General features: G+C 45.5%; 2 protein-coding genes across 2 annotated transcripts; one reads left to right on the top strand and one right to left on the bottom strand.

The window, feature by feature from the left end:
* Positions 1-376: 376 nt before the first annotated feature.
* On the top strand, positions 377-8,719 carry LOC109527550 (phthiocerol/phenolphthiocerol synthesis polyketide synthase type I PpsD-like; the record flags this gene model as incomplete). Its single annotated transcript, XM_019889540.1, has 5 exons — positions 377-621; positions 740-900; positions 1,456-1,659; positions 1,967-2,148; positions 2,462-8,719. Coding segments are annotated over 5 exons (6,222 nt in total), but the record flags the coding sequence as incomplete, so codon positions are not given.
* Positions 8,443-17,762, bottom strand: fasn2 (fatty acid synthase 2). Its single transcript, XM_019889579.1, has 6 exons — positions 17,458-17,762; positions 16,353-16,506; positions 15,529-15,689; positions 15,237-15,443; positions 14,966-15,147; positions 8,443-14,578 (listed from the first exon to the last, which is right to left on the bottom strand). Exons 1-6 carry the CDS (start codon positions 17,687-17,689, stop codon positions 9,041-9,043), a joined length of 6,474 nt encoding a protein of 2,157 aa, XP_019745138.1. The 5' UTR covers positions 17,690-17,762; the 3' UTR covers positions 8,443-9,040.
* Between the last annotated feature and the right edge of the window lie 343 nt (positions 17,763-18,105).

Below are 18,105 nucleotides of genomic sequence, written 5' to 3'. Positions count from 1 at the left end.
TTGGTTGAAATGGGTTTCAGTCAAGGCTCAAACAAATTTGGGGATTTTATGTCTTCCACCTGATTGCTCCTTTGATAAATGGTCTTAAATTTCCATTAAGACCACTGCTCCCCTAATTAGGGAGCAATTTCATGTAATATTCTAAAATAGGCGTTTGATGCCTTACTGGAATCCAATGCAACCAATGAATGACAATTTTGAATTTCATAACTGGAGATACAGTACTACCCTCTGTAGACCATGGAGAAGAATTACATTTTGGTATAAGGAGTGAACTGTAAAAAAATAAATAAATAAATAAACACTGGACATTTCATACTAATAACAAGAATTGATGCGAGTTTAAAAAAACAGTTTCTTTGAAATATATTAAAATTGGGGCGATGAACGGCTAATAAAATCCTTTAAGTCCATACTGAGAGTTGATGTTTTTGATCATGCTTTATTTGTCGTGACGTGGTTTTTAGGTGAAGGCTTGGATAATTTTTGGCGGGTTCTGTCAGAGGGGGAGAACTGTGTTGTGGATATTCCAGCCGAGAGGTTTGACAAGGATTCCTGGTATGATCCTGATGACAGCAAACCCGGAAAGATGCAAACCACCAAAGCTGCTCTTATAGACGGGTGAGCAGAATAATATTTGTAATAATAATCACATTCATGACTCAACTTTGACCAAATGTGCAAATAATGTTTGAGCATGATGAGATCATGAGATGATGACTGCCGGTGTCCATTTCAGGTTGAACGAGTTTGACCACAATTTTTTTGGTATTGCCGAGGCAGAGGCGGATGTCATGGACCCTCAGCACAAACTGCTCCTTCAGTGCACCTTCAGGGCCTTGGAGGATGCCGGCGTCCCTATGGAAGGCATCAGTGGAAGCAGAACTGGAGTTTATATCGGTGACCACGTCAAGTAGCTCATAAGACACTCAGATGGATAGATATAGTATCTCACAAAAGTTATTTACATTCCACATAAAAAAAATGTCCGTTCACGGCATAACATCAAAGAAATGATACTTTGCTGTGATGAAAACAGTGGACTGCTTGTATAACAGTCGTGTACGTTTACTTTCCAATTCAAATAACCCGACACACAACTATATTTATTCAAACCTCTGCCAACAAAAGTATAACGCTAAGTGAAAAAAATCCCGATTGTGCCCAATGAACCATTTTAAAACCCGTGTCATGTGACTCAAGTGTGATTGTGCAGCATGATTTTTTTTTTTTTAATTTGGTGCTATGCCCCCCACGTTCTCAAACTCATCGCTGGAAATTTCACTTTAGTTGGGCAAGAGCTGAATGTAAAAACTCCACTTTTGTGAAATACTCTACAGTAGATACTTTATTAATCCTACGAGGGAACAGTAAATTGTCAGCAGCAATTTTCACGCAAAGTACAACAAAAATACAAGCGCACAATTTGAACAACGAATCCGACTGCCGTTGCAGGTCTAATGAACCGAGACTTCGAAATGCTGCTGAGTAACAGCCCCGCCTCCATAAGTCACTACAACGCCACAGGGACGGCCATGAGCCTGGCAGCCAACAGGATCTCCTTTGTCTTCAATCTCACTGGGCCGTCATTTGCCTTGGACAGTGCATGTTCCTCTTCCCTGGTGGCTCTGCATGTAGCTTGTCAGGCGATAAGACAAGGTATACTGTACATATAAATACTCTGTTACGATGCTCAAATAGATTTTTCAGGCATCTCGACTTATTTATTATGAACTCATTCAGTACCAGCTATACTGTACATATAAATACTCTGTTACGATGCTCAAGTAGATTTTTCAGGCATCTCGACTTATTTATTATTAAACATGAGATAGTTCGCTAATTCTAGACTAAGTCTGAAAAGACGTTTAAAAACGTCTTTTGGAGTGAATGAGTTAAACACGAGATAGTTAATGTACTTTTTCATTATATTAAAATAGTTGAATCTTTATCTGTTTTTGAGCAGGGGATTGTGAGATGGCACTGTGCGGAGGTGTCAACTGCATTTTGGAGCCCCGAGTGTTTGTGGCCCTCAGCAAGGCAAGGATGATTTCACCCGAAGGCACCAGCAAGCCCTTCTCCAACCGAGCAGATGGCTACGGCAGAGGCGAGGGCTGTGGCGTCGTTCTTCTTAGGCCGCTCAAAAATGTGAGTTTTGAAAAGCGTCCTTACTGAGTCAAGTTTACACCTGATCTGACTTTTTGTAGATGTTCTCAGTCTGTGCTTCACTTTTAGGCGTTCTAAAAAAAAATAGATGAGAATATACCTGAGCAAAATACACTGATGCGAAAAGTACACGGTCTTGTTCACTTGGGGCTTGTTGATTGTCAAGTTTGGTTGGGGTAAAACATGTTCAACAACCAAGGAGAGTCCATTTGTCTCCACTCTCATCTCTTACGATGATCATATCCTACGTGACAGAAAGTCTATCTTAGAGTATTTAGCATTGTGTAATTTACAGGCGTTACAGGACTGCAACAAAATCTGGGGTATCATCGCCAAAACGGCCGTTAACCAAGATGGACATTCGGTGTCACCCATCACCAAGCCATCCTTGAATCAACAAAAGGAGCTGCTGCACCAAATATACTCAGAGTGTGACCTAGCCGATGTCCAGTATATCGAGGCTCATGGAACTGGAACCCCTGTGGGAGATCTGACAGAGGCAACAAGCATCGCAAACGTGCTCTCCCAATCCAGACACGGCAGTATAGACTCTCTGCGGATCGGCTCTGTGAAGGGAAATATCGGACACACAGAATCTGCGGCCGGGATGGCCGGACTCATCAAGGTGCTTCTCATGATGAAGTACCAAACCATCGTTCCGTCTGTTTTCTACTCCCAAGACCGTTCTGGCATAGATGTTGAGGTCATGAGAATTAGTATTCCGACAAAAGCTGAAAAGTGGGGGAGCAATGGTTTGTGGAAAAGAGTAGCTGGGATCAACAGCTTTGGGTTTGGAGGCACAAATGCTCACGTCATTGTAAGAGAGTTTAAGCAGACGACACATCTCGCACAGATCCCAAAAGATGGACCCAGCCTTTTTGTAACATCAGCAGCCTCTGAGAAATCCTTAATCCGATGCCTCACTGATATCCACAAAAGGCTTCTCGACGGTCAAACAGCTGACGCGCAGGCATTATGCTACACCTCAGCCTGCGGACGGAGCCACGCAAAGCACAAATACCGCAGGGCTATCGTCATGTCATCCCTCGACGATTTACAGCATCGGCTGGCGTCTTCATTGAAAGCAAAAGTGGCGTCGACAAAGTCGAACGCTGCGGTGGTGTTTGTGTTCAGTGGAAACGGCGTTGCGTTTAAAGGCATGTGCGGGCAGCTCTTTAGCACCATTCCTCTTTTCAAAGACAAGGTGCGAGAGGTGGAAGTCCTCTTTCAGAAGAGGAACCAACATATCAGAATCAGTCAGTGGCTTTCTGGAGAGCGTGACATGAATGCCCTGGGTCAGCCGGACGTTGTCCAGCCTCTACTTTTTGCTCTTCAGGTGGCCATAGCAGCTCTCTTGAAGCACTGGGGCATCAAACCCGACACGGTTCTAGGGCACTCCTTAGGCGAGGTCGCTGCTGCTCACTGCTCTGGTCTCTTGTGTCTTGAAGATGCTGTCAAAGTCGTGTACCACCGCAGTGTGCTTCAAAGTAGGGCCACCGTTGGAAAGATGCTTGTGGTGGGGAACATACTTGTGGAAAAGGTGCTGAGAATCCTTCAGGATTTCTCAGAGAATGTTTGCGTGGCTGCCTTCAACAGCCCGGAGTTTTGCACTTTGTCTGGAGATGAGGAAACCGTCGAGGTCCTCCGTGACAAACTCACCAGGATGTATGTCGATGAGAATATCTTTCTTCATATTTTAGATGTTCCAGCGGCGTACCACAGTCATCTAATGGATCCGATCCTTGAAGACATTCAGAGTAATTTAGATTGTTTGGCTGTCAACAACATGGAATGCAAACTATTTTCCACCGTGACAGGAGAAAAGTATGCGTGTGGTGACTTTGTAACTGGTAGCTACTGGGCAAAGAACATCAGGGAACCAGTTTTGTTTGAGCGAGCGCTGCATGCTGTCACAAGGGATAAGCAGTCAAGGAGAAGCGTGGTCTTTGTGGAGATTGGACCTCGTAGGGCTCTTCAAAGACACATCCACGAAACTTTAGGAAAGGACGTTATTGTTCTCCCCTCTGTTGAACCGCAGAAAGAACATCAAACCATCTTGTCGACAGTGGGGAAACTATTCGAACTGGGTGTCAACATGCACTGGCAGGAGTTTTACCAAGGCTATAAAACACCACCCACGGTGTTCCCAGTCTATCATTTTGACAGCACAAAGAAAGAGATGAACTTTGAGGATGTCAGACAAGGATATGACTGGTCTTCTTCACCACATCTGCTGATATCCCAGATAAGGGAAAACAACAACGAGTACGTATGCAATCTGACGGTGGAGACCGCGCCATATCTCTTGGAACACAAACACAATGGCATTGCCATCGTGCCCGGCGCTTTCTACGTGGAGCTGGCTTTCGCTTCTGCGGTGGCCCATTTGAAACCCAAGAGGCCCATCTCCTTCATCCAGCTCAGTGTTGCATTCCACAATCTGCTCATCACTGACAATCACCAATTGAAAGTGAGGCTCGAAGAAACTAGCGGTGTCTTTACGATAAACTCCCCTGCTGCCACTCACGCCTCAGGTACCTTCAAGTGCACAGATGGACCGGCTGTATTCGAGGAACCAAATATTTGTCCGGAGGGAATCTTTAAAAGGTGCAGTTTGATTGTAACAACCACCGAATTTTACTCCATTCTTTCTAGAGCGGGATTTGATTATGGCCCCGTTTTCAAACAGCTGGATAATGTGCATTTTGGTGATGAATTTAAAGAAGCTGTGACAGCAATCCATGTCCCAAAAGAACTCTTGAAGCATCTCCACGATTTCTTCATCCATCCCGTATTGTTGGACTACTTCTTGCAAATGACTGCTGTTGGAGCCATGAGGCGTCTCTCAGTCAAGCAGGGATTCCCATCGGCTATTGGCAGCATTGTCATTTCAGGACCACCTCAAGAGGAGATGTTTATTTACATGCGTGCAACTGAAGAGAAGCCAGACTTCCTGAAATTGTGCGGTTGCTTTGCTGCCAAAGATGGGAAAGTCCTGGTGGAACTTCAGGAGGTACGGATCACGTTTTTGGGTGGTGGTTTGCCTGCTCCGCAATCGGTGTTTTTCCATAATGAAATCGTCCCCATCACAAGTAAGATAAACGTTGACAGGAAGATAAGGGCATTGGTTTTTTCAGACAAGCTCGGCATTGCTGAAGCACTTGGGCCATACTTGGACCCGGAGTCGTCCTTCGTGAAGGACAGAAATCACTGGACGCCAGGCCAACTCCGAGACTTTCTTGGCAACAGCATGAGAGATGTTGTCTTCATCTGGGCCGCGGAAGATCTCAGTCACTTATCAGCTGATAGAACGCTGGACTGCTTGGTGGCTTGCTGCGAGTCATTCCGACAGGTTATTTTAACTTTAAAGGAAAGCCAACATTCTTGCACTGTACGTGTTATAACCTACAGGTCCACGGAGATGATTGTAGACTATGTGAGTTCTGGTTTTGTGCTGTCCGGTATGATGAGAGCTTGTGCGGCAGAAGTGCCCGGTATCTTTTTTCAGCTCATTGACCTAATGTCTCTAACCGGAACGGACATTGAATCTTTAGTTGGCGTCATCAACTCTTGCACACAATCGGAAGTCATTGTTGGTCACGGGCAGGTGTCGATACCGTGGTTAACTCGTACGCACGTAGCCGACAAAGTATCATTTACAGGTGACATACAATCAGTGAGAGGTTTTATCCTACAGACCAGTCATCCTTACAGAGTGGAAGGCTTGACTGCTTGCCCCAATGACACGAATGACAGCAGCGTTGTGGATAAATCGGTTGAGGTACAGTTAACAAATATCTGTGTCCATTCATCAGATTACTTCCCGGTGACACTTTCACACCTGGATTTTGGAGAGACGTTGTATTGGAACAATTGCACCGCGCACCATCACACACTGCTTGCTCTCGACTATAGCGGCATTGTGACGGCTGTCGGGAAAGATGTTTGCAGCCTGAAAGTGGGTGACCGCATTACGACAAGTTACCCGTCTGCATCAGCAACGAGGGTCGTCATTCCAGAATCTGTGTGTTATGACACCAAGAAACTTCCGTTCCTGGAAGAATGTCCAAGCGTGTCCTTCTTCATCTTGGCATGGGAGCTTCTGCAGCGCACTCTTCCCACTGTGAAACCACAACAACAGAACAAATTGGCCATCATCACTCCAGACTTAGCTTCTGTATTGCTCAAAGTTCTCGCATTGACAGCAAACAGGTCAGGCTGGAATGTGTCCTGTTTACCCCATTTGTCAAAGCAAAAGATGAGTCCTGATCCATTCCGAGCCTTTGTCTTCCTGCCTCCATATGACGACTCTTGGCAAGACTTAAACGAAGATGACGGCCATGAGCGACATGCTGTGTTTGTGTGCGGAACGTACCAGTCATCTCCACGCTGGAAAAACGGGTTTGCGTTCAAGAGTCACTTCTTCCATGTGCATGTTCTCCATGTGACTCGTGTTCTTCAAAGAGTTTACCTCAAAGCGCAAGGAGCGTCCATCTTGAAGTGGCTCACGACGCTCGGCTTTGATCGAGCGTCTCTGCCTGTTAAAAGGGATACCTTTCAGATCTCAAGCACGGCAAAAGCTCCGGCTGACGAGTCGTACTTTGTCTCCAAGACGGTGCGACAAGTGGTTTTGGATCAGAGAACGCCTAACTGCCAGTTGTCTGACATCGTGCTGCTGAGCAAACCGAGACAGCTCTTTAAAAAACACTGTACTTATATCGTAACTGGAGGCCTCACCGGTTTGGGTCTCGAGACTGTTAAGTTCATCGCCTGCAACGGCGGCGGTTGTATTGTGACGCTGTCCAGACGCATGCCAACTCGGGAAACGCATTCTGAACTGGATCTCATCCAGAAGAGGTACAACATCACCATCGTGAACTTTCAGTGTGATGTTTCAGTGTTGCAAGAAGTGGTGGAAGCCATCTCAAAGACTGAAATGAGTTGTTGTCCCATCAAAGGAATTTTTCACAGCGCTGCAGTGCTCCACGATGCGCCCATAGAAATTCTGAATGCGTCCCTCTTGCAGAAAGTACTGCAGCCCAAAGTGAGCGGCGCCCTGAATCTTCACAATGCCACGCTCCACAAAAAACTTGACTTCTTTGTCTGTTACTCCTCCATCTCATCACTTCTTGGCAATGAGTCGCAGTCCAACTATGCAGCAGCCAATTCGTTCCTTGACACCTTTTGTCTTTACCGGAGGAACCTCGGTCTGGCCGGACAGTCCATCAACTGGGGTCCTCTGAACCTCGGCCTCCTGTTCAACAAAAAACATGTCCAAAAACATCTGGAGAGCAAAGGGCTGATGGTCATGGACGTGGGAGAGATTCACGAAGCTCTCGCCAAGGTCCTTCTCACCAACAGACCTCAGCAACTCGTATGCAAGTTTAACTTTAAAAACGCCTCCCTCAGGGAACGACTCTCAGCTTTGGCGGAAGTAGAGCTAAAGGACAGTGGGAGCATTGAGCCACCAGTTCGGCAATCGTCTTCCCCACATGAAAGCGTGAGAAGGATCATCGGCGACATTAGAAACCTTGCTGAGGACGAGTTGGATGACAATGCCACTCTGGATTCGCTGGGCGTTGACTCGATGTTGGCCATGACACTTCAGAATAAGATATTTCAAGAGACGAGTGTAACTATACCATTGGTTAGGCTACTGGACCCAAACATGACAGTGGTAGCCTTGGAAAGTTTTGTGACAAATAATAACGTCATGAGGAATTAGTATTTTTCTCATCAAGATTAGAATAAAGTGTAACCATCATATATTTGCTGCGAAACTCACATTGTTCACTGTTTTTGTGTTCAGGCCACAGCACTTTTGAGACCCCTGTTTAACTTTTGTTAAAAACTTTGGATTGGAATGTATAAATGCAAAAAGCAATGACGCCTGAGTGAACAGCTCTTTAATCTGATTGTAATTACAGCGATCAGTGCAAAGATTTGATCGTCCTGTGACGTCGACAACATATCCATGACAATCAGAAGTTTCTTTCTCTCCTATTCTTCAATGGCAATAAAGTGCTTGAATGTTTTTATCTATCAACTCGACCGTCACGTAAATCATTCGCTGAGGACTGCAGTTGTATTGTTTTTGGGATGGCGAAAAAAAAGGTATGTGAACTCAAGTATTATACATGACCGTATTCTCTCTGCCTGCTATTTAACTCGCATGTCTTGTGCCATGTCTTGTGATTGGTCACTCCTGAATGTGACAAAATGCAGCGACAAGCACTCACTCACTGTTGCTTCAATACACCACAGATGTATTTGGTTTGACCGCTGGTCTTTTTATTGAGACACTGCGCAGTTGGCAACGCACACAACACAGGAATGATTGTAAAAGTTCATACTCAACTTGGACATTGGTCACTTTGTATTTGGTCACTTTGCATTCCTCGTGGCTCTGACTGACTACCAACAAAATATTTAATTTATTTTATTTCAAAGCAAAATAAATCACATATTACGACAGTGTAAGCAACTTATGTACTTTTATAAACAGGTACCACATGAATCAAAGACCACATTGATTTTGAAAGCAAAAAGTAGACTTGTGCGTGACCTTCAGACACGCCACCATATGGCGGATGCATACTTCATCAGTGACTTCATGAATACCTTGCAGTGAAAGTGAAAGGTATCTGTTCTGTTTTGCACTTGCATTGTCATTTTGTGTGTAGATTTTTTTGCCAAATGAATCTGTCCTCGGAAAGTGAGTCCTGCTCTGGAATGTATTCATGGCATTTTCATTCACCTTGATAGAGAAAGTCGATTTGAGATATAAATAATGTATGAGCATGGCCACGGATCCAGTTAAGGTACCGCTATGTCTAATAAAAAAAAAAAAAAAGAATATCTGCATTGATCTTGCTCAAAATCTTGTTGAAACAGTGCTGGTATCATCAGATGAAAAAGTGTTGTGGTCATGAGTTCCACAGTCACGCCCCTCATTCAGGATGGCCACCACAGTGGCTAGTGTGGCATTGGGATCCAATAGTTTGACCAGTGGCACATTGACGCCTCGGTCCTGGTAGATGAGGTTTTGCAGCGTCATGGCCTGCATGGAGTCTGTGCCGAGAGACAAAAGCGGCGTGTCATCTTTCAATTCGCTGATGTCCATGCCAACGGTTTTGCTGAACAGCGAGATGACATAATCTCTGGCCGGCACTTCCTCCATGTTTATGCTTTGAGAATTCAACTCTCTGGACTTTTGGAGGGCTTGCTCCACCAGCGCTGACAGCCGCATGGTCAGAGCGACGTTTTGTGAGAGAATGTTAAAGCGGATGTTCCGAAAGTGAAAGCGGCAAATAGCCTGCTGCGGTCGGTTGAGCAGCAAGCATTGCTCCAGACTTTTGTGGATCTCAGCCACCATCAGCACCATTATCCCCTTGGCCTCCAGGAAGCGATGGAACGACTCTTTGTTCAAGAGGAGTCCCAGGTTCAGAGCTCCCCAGTTGATTGACTGCGCTGGCAGGCCGAGCTTGCGCCTGTACTGACAGAATAAGTCCAGGAACGTGTTTGCTGCTGCGTAGTTTGTTTGTGACGCGTTCCCCAGAAAGGCCGATATGGAGGAATAACAAACAAAATAATCTAACTGGCAGCTCAGTGTCGCCTTGTGCAAGTTGAGCACGCCGTTGACTTTTGGCTTTAGAACTTCTTCATAGATGGATATGTCAAGGGACTCGATTAGCGCGTCATGCAAGACAACAGCACTATGGAACACACCTCTGATTGGATAGCCTTGGAACTTTAGCTGAATGTCGCGGATGACCTTGTGCACTTGCTCATACACAGCAATGTCACACTGCATGCTGACAACTTTGTTCCCGCACTGCTTCTCTATGTTTTGGATCTCCTGTTGCACTTCCGCTGAGGGTTTGCTCCTCGAGAGGGTGATGACAACCTCTCCACCCTTTTGTGAGATGAACTTCACTGTTTCGAAGCCCAGTCCGGTCAGACCACCTACTACAATGTACACTGATCTCTTTCGGAAAAGCTGCTTTTTTGAGCACAGAAGTGGAATGTTTGATGTCGCGGTCGTCTGACCTTTTTCCAGTGTCACAACGGCCAGTTTTTTTGCATGGAAGTAAGATTCTGGCTTCTCTAAGGAAAGGCTTTGGATTTTGTCAGCTGTGCTGGACTGAAAGGTGAAGCTTTCGAGGGAAAACTTTTTGCTCAAATTGAAGGACTTAAGCCAGTGATAAACACCTAGCCTTCGAGCGCTCAGGGATCCTTTTTGCAAAAGAACCGGAATGTCGATTTTTTGCACATGGACACTTTCTTTGACATTCTGGAGTTCATCCTGGACAAGCAAGCGCTGTGTCTGAGATCCTTGAACAAGGACAACATTCTTGACACCAGGAAAGTTGCAGACTTCTGCAATCAAGCTTTTGTTGTATGGAGGCAGGACGATCAATGCATCAATTAGAATGGCATCTTTAAATAAGCCGTGGGTTCCAACAATCACGTTCCAACCAGCCTTTTGAGAGGCAATTGTCAAAACCTTGACCAGAACGGAATCAGGAATAGGAGATATGATGCCGAGAAGATGCTTGGCTTTTGGAAAGACCCGACAAAGGATTTCCCTCGCCAGTACAAAGAAGGATACACAAGGTGTTGTTTGAAGGAAGGGAAGTTGTTTGGTTGTATAACACACATCCTGTGGAACTCTGACCCGACTGGCTGCTACCACAGGGTAACAGGAAGCCACAGAATCTCCCACTTTTAATTTCCTGACATCCTTTCCAACCTTGGTAACGATTCCACTGAAGTCAAGCATGAGTAGCTTGTGGTTCTGTGCGGAGTGTTTGTTCCAGTACAGAGTCTGGCCAAAGTTCAGATGTGAGGCACTGACAGGGAAATACTCTGATGAATGGACACACAATTTAGTGGGGGAAATTTCAACTGACGTATCACTCATTGGTTCCACATCAGCATGGACAGGAACGGCACTCAAGCGACTCATTTTAAAAGCGTCCGCAGTCTGAAAGATGCAAGGTTCAGAAGTGTTGGACGCAAAAGTTTCTTCAGATTTGTCAGTCAGTTCAAGTGGGGTACGTGCAATGGAGGGTTTTAAAATCACCCCGTCTCTGACAACCAGTTCTGGGTATTTGCTGCAAGGATAAGCTCTGAGGACCTCGGACAGAGCCGCAATGTCCTTTGCACAGCTGGAGCTTATGTCAACCAATTGGAATGAGAGCTCGGCTATTTCTGCAGCAAGGGACCTTGTCATGCCTACAATGGCAAAGCCTGGATTGATATGATCAACCGTGAGCTCGGATGAACAGTAAGTTACTGCTCGGATGGAGTTGGGGAAGTGGATTCGCTTGAGTTCGAGGACTATCTGGCGGAAAATTTCACAGCAACTTGATAGATTCTGCAGGGTATCATCAGGCGTGAACGAATTTAGGTTTTCTTTGCCCCAAATGAACAAGACCTCATCAAATGTCTCTTTAATGTCTGTTACGTTGAGTTTTGCCAAGAGATATGGAAATCCATGGCTCAAGATATCTTTTGCATGAGTGATTGAAATGTAGCAAGAGCGCGAGTCCAAGTAGGGCTGTAGGGCTTTTGCGATTCCGATGTTGTCAGAGAAGACCAAGGCCATTGGAGGTGGCTCATTAGTGATCCCCTCGGACATCACACTGAAGTCATTGTGGTAGAAGTATTCGTCCACAACATGAGAGCGACTGCCAAGGTATTTGATCAACACATGCTTCACCTCAACCAAGGTCCGACCATGTCGATCAGCATAGCATCCGCAGACCTCAAAATGGTCTTCCCCAACATCGGTTGCCCTCAGGTAGACCGTCATCTCATCTTGTAAGGGTTCTAACACGGTCAAACTTCCAATCTTGGCAGGGAATCCCGGTCTACCAGCAAAAATATGCTCTACTGTGACTGGGAGGAGCTGCATAAGGAAGTCCAGCAATACCGGATGAACATGGTAGTCGTGCAGCTGAGACCGTAGTACCTCTGGAACTGTGACCAAGGCAAAAGCCTCTTTCAGATCTTCCCCGTAGTGTACATTCGCCTTATTTGTGAAAACCTCTCCATATTGAAAGCCTCCTTGAGCAAGGTAACCGTAAAATTCCTGATAGGTCACGACAGATGTGCATCTTTTGTAGATGCTTTTCAGGTCAATGCGCTGCTCTTCGACTGGTCGATCTTTCTTTGGGACAACCGCGCCTGATGCGTATGTGGCTGATGAGGAAAACACAGTGAAACTAGCTTCATTCTCCTTTTGCTCCAGCTGCACCTTCATCTCGAGGGGGTTTGGGGTAATGACAAATGGGCTGTGAAAATTGACACTCAGCTGCAGTGAGTTGAGAGGGACTTTTGGTTTGGCGCAGGCCATGAATGCGGCCAAACCCAACTCGGCATAGAAGGCCCCGGGGATGATGGGTACTTTGTTGTGTTTGTGCTCTTTCAGGTAGAAGGTGGAGTCAGACATCAAGTCGCAGCTGAAAGTGTTGGTCTCATTGCCTCTGACACAGAGCACAGGGTGATTACTTCCTGTGCTTTTCTGAGCCCCTTTGATGATGACATCTCTGTCTGAGGAATCGAACTGGTATCTCGGGAAAGGCAGCGGTGGTGCCTCATAGCCTGCGTAAAAGGTGTTCCAGTCTATGTGTACACCGAGCTCAAAGAGCTTTGAAACGACGGACGCGAGTGTCTCGTGGTCTTTGTCTGGCTGCAGCGAGGCTATGACAGCTGTGTCATTTCCTAGAGTTTCCATGATGTTCCTCTGGAGGGCTCGTCTTGGACCTATTTCCACAAAAACTGTGCTTTTTTTCCCCTGACTGGCTGATCTGACTGCCTGATCGAAAGCGACGGGCTCACGCACATTTCTAGCCCAGTAATCACCTGAGCAAAAATCTCCCATCTGTGCCTCCTCACCCGTCACTGTTGAGAATAACTGGGCACTAAGCTTGTTCCCCACCAAGCAGCCAATCGCCTTTCTGATTTTTGGCAGAATCGGATCCATCATATGGCTGTGGTAAGCAGCGGGGACCTCGAGAACACGGATGAAGAGGTTCCCGCTGTTAGCTGTGCTGCTCAGCTTAGCCTGTAGGCTCTGGATTGCGTCTGCATCCCCTGAGAGGGTGCATGACTGTGGGCTATTAAAAGCAGCAAGACAAACTCTTCCGGAGTATTGAGGGAGAAGAGCAGTGACCTCTGATACGGCCATGTTGCTGATCACCAGCATCTTCCCCCCTGTCACTTCACCCTGGAAAACGCTACGGAAGTAGATGACTTTGAGGGCATCCTCTAGGGCCAGGAGGCCCGAGCAGTGAGCCGCTGCCACCTCGCCAACAGAGTGTCCCAGCATGGCGTCGGCTTCGACACCCCAGTGCTCAAGCAAGGTGGCGATGCCCACTTGCAGGGCAAAGAGGAGAGGCTGGACCACGTCCACAGCATTGTAATCACTCGGCTCGCTCTCGCTCTCAAGCGTGTCCAGGATGTTAAGGCTGCTCAGCTGCTGGTACGCTCGGGAAATCTGCTCAATTTTGTCTCTGAAGACCGTCTCGTATCGGAGCAACTGCTTGCCCATGCCGTGGTAAGTGAGACCATTACCGCAGAAGACAAACACTAACTTTGGATCTTGGAGTGATGGGCTTGTTGTATTTTTGTTCACAGCAGCCTGGAGTTTCTCTTTGAGGTCAGTTATGGATGAAACCACGCAGGCCCGTCTGTATTTGTGTTTGAGGTGGCTCCTCCTGCATGCCGCTGTGTACAACAGATGATCAAGATCAATGTCGGCGTCCAGACGTTTAATGGTGTCTTCTAGCGTGAGAACGAGAGACTTTGGTGAATTTGCCGACATGACAAAATATTTGGTCCTCCTGTTCTCCTTCTTGTTCATTCTATGCGACTGCGTGTGCTGGGTGACAATAGCATGGGCGTTTGTACCCCCAAAGCCAAAATTGTTGATTCCTGCAACCCGCTCACCACTTGCTTCCCATTTTTCCACTTCTGTAGGAACTTGCATGTTCAGAGCCTTGAAGTCTACGCTGGCCGTCTTCTCCGAGAAGAAAACCGAAGGAACAATGCTCCCATGCTTCATCATAAGAAGCACCTTGATAAGTCCGGCCACTCCAGCGGCAGATTCCGTGTGTCCGATATTGCCCTTGACCGAGCCGATCCGCAGAGTCTTTACATCCGAAGCTCTGATTTTGGCGATGACGTTCGAGAGGCTCATCGTCTCCGTTGAGTCTCCGATTGGTGTTCCGGTGCCGTGAGCCTCGATGTACTGGACATTAGCAAGGTCACACTCAGTGTAGATCATCCGCAGAAGCTCCTCCTGCTGAGTCATGGAGGGCTTGGTGATGGGTGACACGGAGCGTCCGTCTTGGTTGACGACGGTCTTGCTGATGATCCCCCAGATGTGATCCTGGTCTTGTAAGGCCTGTCAAGGTACAGCCAGGATACAATGAAAGTGAAGGTGCCAGTGCCAGCAGGACACTGGTCTCAGCATATATTTGATATTAGCCACTTTGCATTCCGTATCTGTTCTTGTGTTACTTTCTACAAATGCAAATTTTCAAATGTAAACACAGGGCAAATCATGAAAGTCTAAGTCAAGTTGAATCTTGTGAATACGAAGTAAAAGTAAATTTGAGTCTTCTACAGGTTTTAGCCAAGCGATCCTTAAATTGGCAACCTAAGTCGAACTTGATTCACATTTGTGACTGTATTTCCCCACCCCTGGAAAATAGCTTCACCTTTGTCAGTGGTTTATCTCAGCATATATTTGATATTAGCCACTTTGCATTCTGTATCTGTTCAGCGTCACCTTTGTCAGTGGTTTCAGGAGAACCACACCACATCCTTCGCCTCGGCCGTAACCGTTGGCCTTGTTAGAGAAAGGCTTGCAGGTCCCGTCCGGGGAAATCATCTTGGCCTTGCTGAGGGCCACAAAGACTCTGGGCTCGGTGATGCAGTTGACGCCGCCACACACCGCCATGCCGCAGTCCCCTGACAAAGGTGACACACAAACAATGTCCTCTTCGAACCTTTTTTCTCTCCAGATCACCTCAGACAGAATGGACGCCGCATCGGAGCACCTTGTTTGATGGCCTGGCACGCCAGATGGAGCGCCACCAGGGACGACGAGCAGGCGCAGTCGATGGCTAACGACGGCCCGGTGAAGTTGAAGATATATGACACTCTGTTAGCGGCGATACTCATGGCCAACCCTGCCCCGGTCCAGTGATTGATGACGCTGGGATGAACGTGCGCCGCGTTGGTTTCGTAGTCTCGGTTCATGAGTCCTGCCAGGAAAGAAAAGCTTTAATCTCTCGTCATTGTAAGTGGTGACTAAGGAAAGTGATTTTTTATTTATTTATTTTTTTTTACCAAAATACACTCCAGTTCTGGTCCCGCTGGCCTTTTCCATAGGTATGCCAGCATTTTCCAGAGCTCTGTAGACGCATTGAAGCAGCTGCTTCTGCTGAGGGTCCATTTGTTCGACCTCACTGTCACTGATGCCAAAGAACTTGTGATCAAACTGGTTGAAACTGCAAACATTTGGGGGCGTGATAAAAGTCCAAATCCAGTCAGTAGTTTGCCAGAGCCACCAAGTCATGACTATAGAGCAGTGGTTCTCAAACTTTGTACACCAAGTATCCCCTGAAAATTTTTGGACCGCTTATCCTCACTGGAGCCTCTCCTAGCTTTCATTGGGCAGTAGACGGGGTACACCCTGAAGTGTTTGCGAGCCAATCGCAGAGCACACATAGACAACCATTTGCGCTCAGAATTACATCTCGGGACAATTTGGAGTGTTTCATTAACCTGCCATGCATGTTTTTGGAATGTCGCAGGAATCCGGAGTACCCGAAGAAAATCCAGGCAGGCACGGGGCGAACATGCAAACTCCACACAGGAAGGCCGGAGCCGGAATCGAACACTGCACCTCTGCGCTGTGAGGCTTGCCGCTCAGGTGAAAAATAGTATCTTCAAAATCAACTACTGGATATTTCTCAGTCTTTGCACATATTTTCAGCAAACATCTTAAAACACGCATAACACATTTTGAAACAAATCTCTGGCTCACTGAAGCGCGCTGCACATCCACTTTTTAGCACGTTTTTCTGAGGTGAAATATGAGTCTTGGGGCCCTGGTGCAATAAAGATTGGTAAACACTGCCGTAGTATAGATGTAGAGTGAGATGTTCTACCCGTCAATGAGGGCGGCGGTGGCTGTGCGGGATTTGCCCGCCTTGTTGTCGTCGGGGTCATACCAGGCGGATAAGTCGAACCGCTCCTTGGGAATCGGCATAGAACAATTCTGACCACTCACCAGAACCTTCCAGAAGTTTTCCAGACCCTCTCCTGCATGAAAAACACCTTCCAATGTTACAATTTTTTTTCTAGTCTTGTAAGTACTCAATGTCAATCATTCATTTGCATGTGTTTGAAAATATATGTATTTTTTAAGTATTTACAATTTATTGTATTCAATTTTAAGACATAAAAGTAAATTTTAATTGATTTGAATATGAATCAAAATGTCAGGAATTTCAAAATAATTAGAAAAAAAGAAAATTTCTAAAAGTAATTTTATTGTTATAAAAAATGTAATGCAATCTTAACATTAAAATGTATAAATGTAATAAAATGATTTAATTTGGATTTTATTTTTAATAAAGACATTTTTATTATTGTATAATATTTGAAAGAGTAACTATCTTCATTTAATTGAATTGATGAATTTTAATGTTAAGACAAACATTTATCAAAACTATTTCATGATAGCATGAATTGATTTTAATTACTGGTACATTCGTATTCACTTTCGATAAAAATGTAATGTACAGAAGTGTCATAGATTTTATTTTAAACATCATATTAACTTTTATTTACATATAATGTATACCTGATTAAACTTGTTTTTGTAAGACTATCTAAATTGCATTCATATTTAATTTAAATTAAAATATCAAGTACAGTTAGGATATTTTGTTTTATTTTTAATTTAATTCATTTTGAATACTTTTGTGTTCATGCAGTTGCAGAAGTTTCTCTGATTGCACTGTTTATAGATACTGGAGTAAAATTTAAAAAAACTGCAGCATAACTCTCAAGCTACAAATATTTTCATTCAGATAATTTGTTTATAAAGGAATGGTCAATATTTAAAAAAAAAAAAAAAAAAAAAACAGCCCAGTATTTTCATTTTTTCCCCACCTGATCTGTATTTTATGTTTTATTAATATATGAATATCAATAGGATTTTTAAATTTTAGGGCGGGGGTTGGAAAAGCAGGATGTAAAATGCGTTACCGCCTGGGAAGTTGCAGCCGATGCCCACCACGGCGATGCCGTCTTCAGCCCGCTCCATCCTCGCGGAGCACACTTTGACGAGCACAAAAACCAAACCAAAATCAAGTCCTTCCTCCCCCTTTGCGTCCACAACGCGCGCGGAACGAGTCCCCTTGGCCCATCCTCGCTCATCCAAACTAAAGCTCGGCAGATGTGCTCCGGCCTCTTTATAGGCCGCCCCTTCATCAAACATTAACAATGAATTGTATAGACGTGGCCATGGCGACCAAGGAGCACGCCTTTATGAAGCCTCCCAACTGATTAGAGGCAGTTTAATAAGTAAATCAATATGTTATCCAACAATGAGCTGCTGTCATTGAATCTTATCCAAGATCAATGCCGTCACCTCGATGAATATCCCCAATATGAAGGCTTGATGGAGACGGGGCCTCACCAACTTTTTTGTGTTCAGAGAGGGACATTTTACCCATTCCGCTGTTTATTTTGTTACGATGTGGAGGATTCAGCCAACTTAATCTATCTCTGAATTGCGCCTTATCTATTTATTTGTCTGTCTATCTATACTACCTACCTACCTACGCGAAGACGATTTTTATGGTTGGCCAGCTTGTACGACAAATAAGATCGTGCCGGAATGTCAAGCAGAGG

The sequence above is a fragment of the Hippocampus comes genome, unplaced genomic scaffold, assembly GCF_001891065.2.
Source record: "Hippocampus comes isolate QL1 unplaced genomic scaffold, H_comes_QL1_v1.1 scaffold490, whole genome shotgun sequence".
In the NCBI taxonomy this organism is placed as follows: domain Eukaryota; kingdom Metazoa; phylum Chordata; class Actinopteri; order Syngnathiformes; family Syngnathidae; genus Hippocampus; species Hippocampus comes.
This window is presented reverse-complemented; position numbering and strand designations above follow the sequence as displayed.

Excerpts from the sequence above, each read along its gene's own strand:
- fasn2 (XM_019889579.1), bottom strand. The coding sequence starts at position 17,689 with ATGTTTGATGAAGGGGCGGCCTATAAAGAGGCCGGAGCACATCTGCCG. Across the intron at positions 15,444-15,528 it reads CAGAACTGGAGTGTATTTTG|GACTCATGAACCGAGACTAC; the intron begins GTAAAAAAAAAT and ends CTTTCCTGGCAG. Across the intron at positions 14,579-14,965 it reads TCCTGAAACCACTGACAAAG|GCCTTACAAGACCAGGATCA; the intron begins GTGACGCTGAAC and ends GTACCTTGACAG.